General features: G+C 39.5%; 1 protein-coding gene across 1 annotated transcript in view; it reads left to right on the top strand.

The window, feature by feature from the left end:
- Positions 1–8,229, top strand: part of calb2a (calbindin 2a) — a 16,714-nt gene extending 8,485 nt beyond the window's left edge. Inside the window, exons 6-11 of the mRNA XM_035665340.1 lie at positions 2,350–2,427; positions 3,700–3,755; positions 3,891–3,930; positions 4,061–4,114; positions 6,878–6,949; positions 7,995–8,229. Coding sequence (XP_035521233.1) covers positions 2,350–2,427; positions 3,700–3,755; positions 3,891–3,930; positions 4,061–4,114; positions 6,878–6,949; positions 7,995–8,111 — 417 coding nt within the window. The 3' untranslated portion in view covers positions 8,112–8,229. The remainder of the gene's footprint in view (positions 1–2,349; positions 2,428–3,699; positions 3,756–3,890; positions 3,931–4,060; positions 4,115–6,877; positions 6,950–7,994) is intronic.
- The last annotated feature ends 7 nt before the right edge of the window (positions 8,230–8,236 follow it).

The raw sequence follows: 8,236 nt of genomic DNA, 5'->3' as shown, positions 1-8,236 counted from the left end.
AATTAGCTTAGCTTAGCTTAAAGAAGGGGGTAACGCCCATCAGCACCTCCACTAGATGCCTGTGAACTTGCGGAAGTCCTCTGTGTCTGGCCACTTGTTGCCACAAAATAGTACCTTGCACGCTTCCTGTAAAACCACAACTTGTAGTTTGTGGCTAGTTTGTGACTTCAGTGTGCAAAGAGGCAGGATCTTCTGTTACCAAGAAAAACTTATTTAGTGTATAAATATGACAGTGGTATCAATCTTTCCCGGGCACAAAGACAAACAAAGTAACATTGCAGTCTAATAGAAGAAAATATAGGAAATATAAAGAAAACTATACACAGGAAGGTAGTAATAGGACCGCATTGTAAAAGCATGCATCAAACTATGGTTATGCTATGTTAGGCTATGCAATAAAAAATAGTTGCAATTCTCTAATGATGGGTAAAGGTCCACAAAACAAAATGCAGTATAAATCCAAAAAAGATTCATCGTATACAGTTTAATACACATTAATAGCACATCAATCCCAGTCAATCACAATATAGATATACAGAATACAGATAGATTGTATTTTAATGGATTGAAATAGAGTTCTCATTGATCATTTAAAAATACCTTTCTTCTACACACCTCTCTATACTCTTCTGGTTTACTACATCTGGTAGTAGAGACACCATCAACAGTGTAAAGCACCAAAAACATACAAAAATGAGAAGAATCTGTAGGAACGTCTATTCCAAGGTAACAAAAAACAAATTTCAAGTGATTATACACTTAAAGGTCTATGAATATATTTAGATTCCATTTCTGCCAATAGACCTCCTAAATGTTACACACTGGACCTTTAATCTTATGCTGCCTCAGTGTTCAGTGAGGTAAGTTTTTAGTTTGCCTTTCCAGTATAGGCGAGGCCGTATGGGCATTTGATCATATAATTAACGTTTTTGGTGTTGCATTTGATGACACCTTTTACTTTGAGCTCTTTACTGGAGTGGTTTGTGACTAAAAAAGTCACACTTAGAGGTGAAGTTACATTGTACTCATCATGTACATCTAGAATTGCCATCAGGAACAAGTAAAGATAAGAAACAGATATACTGAACACGAACCAAGTTGTAGCCATCATCAGGGCCATCAAGTGACATATTAGTTAAAAACTTGAACAACATTTCAAAATGTTTCGACACTGGTTTATTTTGATTTGTGCGAGCAAAGCCAGGCAGCAGCTTTGACAGAGGAGAGTTAAGTGGCTACACAAGGAATTCCCCAATGAACATGATTGTGTTTTTCAGGTGAGGATTCAGATGCAAAAAGCTTTGCAGATTGCACAAATGTTATTCACTTCAACACCTCTTGGAAATGTTGTGTCAAATGATATAAAAGAAAGTGCTCCACACTGGGGAGGAAAGCATTAATGGGGTCAGTGATTATGCGTCACCTACAGATCGGGCTGCTTTGGTTGTCATGGCGTCACATTTCTTCCAGCTGACCAGGTGCCGATGAGTTACTCAGGTGTGGCCTTTTGCTAGCTTTAGAAAAATGCAGATGAGATCGCAGGCAGCAGACATGTGTCTCACCTCATGACTGTGAGCAAAGGTTGAAAATATCTGAATACATCGACTCATATACTGTAAAAATTATGTAATAAATACTTTTAAGATAATTGTACTAGAGTACCTTCATTTTAAATGACTACACTTTAACTGCACTACATGTCAGTGGGAAATTAACTTTTTACTGCATCACATTTACATTTACCTGATGGCTGTAGTTACTCTTAACTCTGCAGATAAAGATTTTAAATACAAAACCCAGGATACATTGATAAAATACCACTGATATCATGTTTCTATCTCACCATCCTTTACTTCTTTCTGTCTTTATGTTTTTCCCACCCTCCTACTTTCTTTTATCTTTCCTTCAGTGTATCTTTCATTATTTTAACCTTTCCTTTATATTTTCCTTTCTTCAATTGTTCCTCTTTCCCTTTATCAGTCTTATCTAAAAACATGGAAATCCTCAAAACTGGAGAAACTAACCTTTGCTCTCTACCATAACTCCACTACCATTGCTTTTACTTTGGATACTTGAGTACATGTTACTGCTACTACTTCTTTACACAGCTTTTACACAGCTCAGTTGTGTGAGAGAGGAGATTGCTGTTTTGTATTAGAAGTTTAGAATATTTCAGAATGTCAAACTGATACTGATAAATGGATGAATAAGTCTCTAAAATCTATGACCTCTGTTGGTTGCGTTGAATCTTCGGCTGCATATTTTATGCCCAAGCTCTTGCATAGCTGTACTGAGTATGTACTCCTGCATGTTCTTCCTCACTTCTTTTTTATGTGTCTCTGTCTTCAGGGCTTTCTGTCAGACCTGCTGGAGAAGGCTAACAGACACTATGATGACCAGAAGCTCCAGGAGTACACACAGACTATCGTAAGACTCTCTCTTAAACACATGCATGCACACACACAGTTATCACTACTCTGTTGAGCTTAACCTTACGCTGCTCAGTATCAGGAACACAAGCGTCATCGTTTTAATTTTTATTGATTTTTAAAAGTAAGCCAGTCGGTTTAACGTTTCAATGTTGTGTTCCTTGCTACAAGAAGACGCTGTTCACCTGTAGTAAACAAGGTCCTGTCTCAGCTTTCAGTAATATAAACCTTGGAAAATAATAGGGAGAAAACACAAATAAAACACATACTGATTTTCTATCAGAGTCTCTCAAAGTAATTTAAAAAAAACCCTAGAAATGGCTAAACTAAAATAAAAAGTAAAATCTTGTTAACACCAACAAATCCTACAGAAACACTGTGAGCCGTCTGCACTGTTTATGAAAGGTGTATGTCTAGTGTCCATCTGGCCAGGAGGACTACGGAGACCTATCGTGCCGGTGGCAGCAGCGCTGTGCGGCTGAGTGGTCGTGACCCATCATGTCCTGCAGGTTGTGTGTTTACAGCCCAGATGTGCTAACATCTGCTTCTTCCAGGAAGCCTCAGAGCTGACCTGACCTGATTTGCTGAAGCAGTTTTCTTAACACGCTTATAGACATACATGTTTTTATGGTTTCTTTATACCTTTATTACACGTTTGGTAAAATGATAATTGAGGTAATACAGCGAGTTGGTAGAAATTTGTCAAAATAATCCCTACTTAATAATGACATAGGTACCAATATCATACAGGCGCTGCATTTGCTATAGTGATTCCTGTGCAAGCTTTACAGTAAAACCACAGCTCAGTCTTCTTAAATTGGCTATTGTGAGTAGCATATATCACACAGCTGTTCCCTAACCCCTAATGTATACCTTTCATAAAACCAAATTAATGGTTTTATACCAAATATGTTTGCTGTAACACTGTACAAAGGTCCATCATTAGCTTCTCTTTGTGAGAAATCTAAATCTAATTTTACTCTTTACTCTGCCCTAAAAGAGAGAATTAGGTTATTATTCTGTAAGAAATTCACCATCAGCTTCATTGACAGTCCCTTTACTGGCCCCCTGTTAAACATCTAGAACTATGAAAAAAGTTGTGGATTTATAATAAAGGTAGAGACTTTATGGCTGTCCATTCTATTTCTCAGTCAATGAAATTCATGGAACCACATTTGCCTTCAATTTGACAGCATATACCTATAAAAAACCTCGCTTTCATTCTCTCTCCTCTGTCCCTTCCTATCTCTGTTCTGCTTCCACTTTGTAGCTCAGGATGTTTGATCTGAATGGAGATGGGAAGTTGGGCCTGTCAGAGATGGCAAGGTAATGTGCAAATTTACTTGGTTCTGTTCGCTATATAAACGCTATGGAACACATTGCCTGCTGATGTTCACCGTCATCGGATTTGAATCATTTAACACTTTTTATGTCCACTAATAATGGCCCTCTCTCCCACAGGCTTCTCCCAGTTCAGGAGAACTTCTTACTCAAATTTGAGGTATGTGACAAACATGGTGCATAACAAAATGTTCATGCACAATAAAATGGGTATATTACACACAATTAGTGTCACTAAACCACTTATACTGGAGTTTTGTCTTACTGTGACTTAAACATTGTTTTTACAGGGTGTCAAGTTGACCACTGAGCAGTTCAATGCCATCTTCACATACTACGACAAGGTAGGGTTGTCGACTTCTTTCATACACACACACCAAACACTGACTGAGGTCTGGCCCAACTTCTGGGTTAACTTCTCTTCCATTCGCTTTCAGTCGTCAAGGCATTTTGGCACAGGCAGTTTCTTTCATCTGTCGTACTGGAAAACTGGGATCCTCCGGGGATATTCTGTCTACGTATTCTGAGCTAAATTGGTATCTCCTAGAATCCTAGAACACTTCATCATTCATATTTAATTAGAAACAGTTAGCTAAAGTTATTTTGTTTGTAACAACTACATCCCCCATGAGTTTTAGCCACGGGAACTATCAAAACATCATGGGAGCTGTTGTTTGGTTAAAATAATAAGGTGTGTTTGTAGATACAAATTTAATTTAGCCGAGGCTAGTGGAGAAGAAGCTAGCTTGAAAAGAGGCTAGGGACTCTGAGTCAGGTAGGTTTGTTCGTGCATAATAGTGTACTGTATTTGAAAGCTAATGTGCTAATGTGGCGAGAGGACTTGGAGAAAGAAAATGTGTATAGTACATTTACAATAGGAACAAATTGTAACATTGCACACATTGTAAAAAATAGACTAGACTCTTGAGTCAAGTTGTCTGGATGACTCAGCACTGTTTGTTTTGGAGTTTCCCTCATCATAAATATGCAAATTCCTTGTTTTGTACCTAGGGCGCTCCCCAACTACCTAGGGAAATGAGTGAGGCTCGGCACACCTGTCCCTTTGTAAACAGCTCAGGGTGGTTGAGCAGTGGTTCAGTTAATGGCCACCTTTTCCATATTAGCAGTAGATTGGTGGGGAGGGACCACAGGGAGTGATGTGATACAAGACAGACGGGAGCAGAGCACATTTACAGGCGAGAGTTGCGCATTGTACATCTGTTAAATCATTTTTCTTATTTATGATATCTTGTGAGTTTTTGTCATCCTGGGGGACCAGCCATAATCTAGGTATCTATAAGGAGGCTGTCTCACTTTTTGAAGAAATAAACAACTCAGCTGATGTACCACAGCAGCAGCAGTCTAATTTGTATGTGCTAAATGCTATTGTTAGTTAGTGATATACATTTTAATTGAATTTAATGACACATTTGCTGTCTATCTATTGGGACATTTATAGTCTGCTTGGAAAAATTATGTATGTCTGACATTTTTTTCTGCCAAAAATATCCACATTAATATCCTAAAAAACAATCTACTACCTCATTAAAAGTTCCAGAATCTATAAATATGCAAATTATGTTCATTTCTAAAGTTTTCTTGCGAGACACAAGATGTCTCCTATTTCACTGAAGTTCATTCTCAGTGGATGTGCACTGGTGGCTTTCTACATCACACTGTACAAGTTGCATACTGGACCAGGATTGACTTCCAAACTGTTTGTGATGTCACAAATCATGCCCTGCCCCTTAGAATAAGATTTTAAGTGTCTTCTAGTGTCTCTGCACATACATCATTCTGCACAGTAATGGGCAAACATCCAGCTGTAGGAAGAGGAAGAAAAACATAATTTTGAGAAGACTTTAAATATTCATTCTGTGAGGCAAATATGAACTAAAATAAAAAGTAAAATCTCATTTGTTTCACGGGGAGGGGGTAGCCTACAACCAAATGTTTAGACTAAAATCTAAATCGAATTTTTAGTAAAAAAATATGTGTTAAAATGGTAGCAATGGTGTCAGTGTAAGTGACATTGGCAAACAAAATGGCAAACATAACAAAATGGCACAGTGCATTGAGCACGGGGGTGGGGGGTGGAGGGTTGCGTGCATGTTCATGTCTTGCATTGAAGGCTAGCACTCTGTCTATCTCACTTGCAGAGGACAGGGTTGAACGTTCAATTATAGATGAGCCATTGCGGTCCATTCGTGTAGACTCTCTCTGCGAATGGAGCACTACCATTTATGTGTGTAATTAGTTTCATCATTTTGTTATGAGCTCAGCCCCTGCAGCTGAAACACTGGCAGCGGCTGTCACTGGCGCTGAGAGATGGTGGGCAGGGCAAAGTGTGTCGGGTCAGCTGAACACTAACATGGCTCACAGTGCCACACTGTAATGTCTAAAATGCAAGATGGCATGCAACTTAGACTGACTGATACCTGATGTCGCTCTGCTTTCCCAACACTCTGCAGAGTCGTGGGTCTTCAGCCTAAAAGTGAAAATAAATAGAATTCACACTTTATTCCCAAGATCTAGGACACTTCAGTCTTTGCAAACATCAAAGAGCATCTCCAAAAGTGAAAAATAAGACTGGCAAGCCACTCAGCTCTGAAGTCATCTTGAGACTGAGCCTAGATGAACAGAACGTGGTTTTGTGCCTCATGCCAAGGGAACATTTCCAACAATTTGGACTTATTTTTTGGCCCCAAGCTCTAAACACTACTGTGAGACATAACTCATTAATTAGCAAAGCGGCTCTCTATTGACTTTACAGCTAACCCTCTTTACAGAGTTGTGAATGGGAAGTCTTTTCTAAATCATCATTCATGAATGGCCGTTTGGCTGGTGCATTCATGACAGCTGCCATAAAATACTGAATGAAGTTGAGCAGCAGAGCAGGGAATAAAAATCCGGAAGCTCAAACTCTAAACATAGCTGTGGCACACTGTTTGGAAAGGAATTCAGGATTTTTCGATCAAAGATAATACAATCAGGTGTAAAAGGGAAGCTACATGTTGTTCAGCTGTAGTTAAAATGTCTACAGATCACCCCAATGATCCCGTCTTGCCCTCCAGTCCGTTCTGAATGTTTCTGTCAACCTTTTTCAGGATGGGAATGGCTACATTGATGAGCAGGAGTTGGACGCCCTGCTACGAGACCTTTACCAGAAAAACAAAAAGGTGAGATTGGGGCTTTGGTTAAAGGTTTACAGGCTATGGTATACCAGCATAATGTGGCCTGGCTGGTGACTTGGAACCAGATAGATTTATGTCTGCTCCCCTCAGCTGCTTACTTCGTGTGCATTCTGTACATACCATGTATCAGAACAGATGAAAACAATATGTGTGTGTATATGTATGTATTTTAAACATAACTCTTTGATATAACATGCTATGCCTGATAGAATAGAATAGAATAGAATAGAATAGAATAGAAGTAGTAAACATGCCAAGTGAACAAGCTGCATGTTCTGAAGAAGCTTTATTGATACCGTGAAATGATCCAAGCGTATTAACTGCCTATTATCCCCATTCAGGATGTGTATATTGGTGCAAGCCTTGACTGAAAGCTTGTCAAACCACGGGCACAATCTCAGCATGAGATGAAGGTGCATTTTGTGTCTTAGGCTCGGATGATATCACTGAAGTCCTCTGTCTTGTTGTCAGGATGAGGCCAGACAATGGATACAGGGCAAGGGGCTGCTTTTTAGCAGAAATTAGAAACATACATTTCTGATTGAGAGAACAAATTTCAAGTCACATTTCAAATTTCTTTGTTTAGTTTTGTTGACATTGTGAGGAGAACATTAAATCACACACTACTACAACAACGTCACAACAGACACAATAAACTCTTGTGTCTGTTGTTTTCTTTGTGGTCCTGATGTGATGATGATTAGCTCTACACACGCAGTGGGGCTTATTTAACACAGCTTCTTCAGTACATCTAACTGCTTGGTGAGGGTGCTGACTTTTAGCCTGGAACGTGTAGCAATTTGAGTCTTTTAGCATTATATAATATATGTAGGCAAGGCATGGTTTTTATTTTTCTGCAGCTATCCGATTAATGAAAAGTGCGACAACTAAAACTCTTCTCAGCGACTAACGAATAAGTCGACTATTGGGGGTCAGCCCTAAAAATAACTAAGAATTTCAAATTAATGTCAATAGTTGGCCTCCACAGCTTTACTGACTCTTGTCATGCCGCCCTTTCATTCTCATTCAGGAGGTGGACTTGAAAAACCTGTCAGGCTACAAGCAGAGCATCATGAGCCTGTCTGACGGAGGGAAGCTCTACCGTGGCGAGCTGGAAATTGTCCTCTGCAGGGAGCCAATTGCCTGACTCTTCCTCCTCTCTTGTTGTATATCTTCATTTTCTCTGCCTGCCCCGCCCTGCTCTCCTGTGACCACACCCACTTTCTGCTGCCTGGCAACATATACCAGGTGCATGTGCCAGACACCCCCCCC

The sequence above is a fragment of the Morone saxatilis genome, unplaced genomic scaffold (assembly GCF_004916995.1).
Source record: "Morone saxatilis isolate NCDOM2014 unplaced genomic scaffold, NCSU_SB_2.0 Contig2, whole genome shotgun sequence".
NCBI classification, from domain to species: domain Eukaryota; kingdom Metazoa; phylum Chordata; class Actinopteri; family Moronidae; genus Morone; species Morone saxatilis.
The sequence above is the reverse complement of the archived record's forward strand: the minus strand, read 5'-3'. Positions and strand labels throughout refer to the sequence as shown.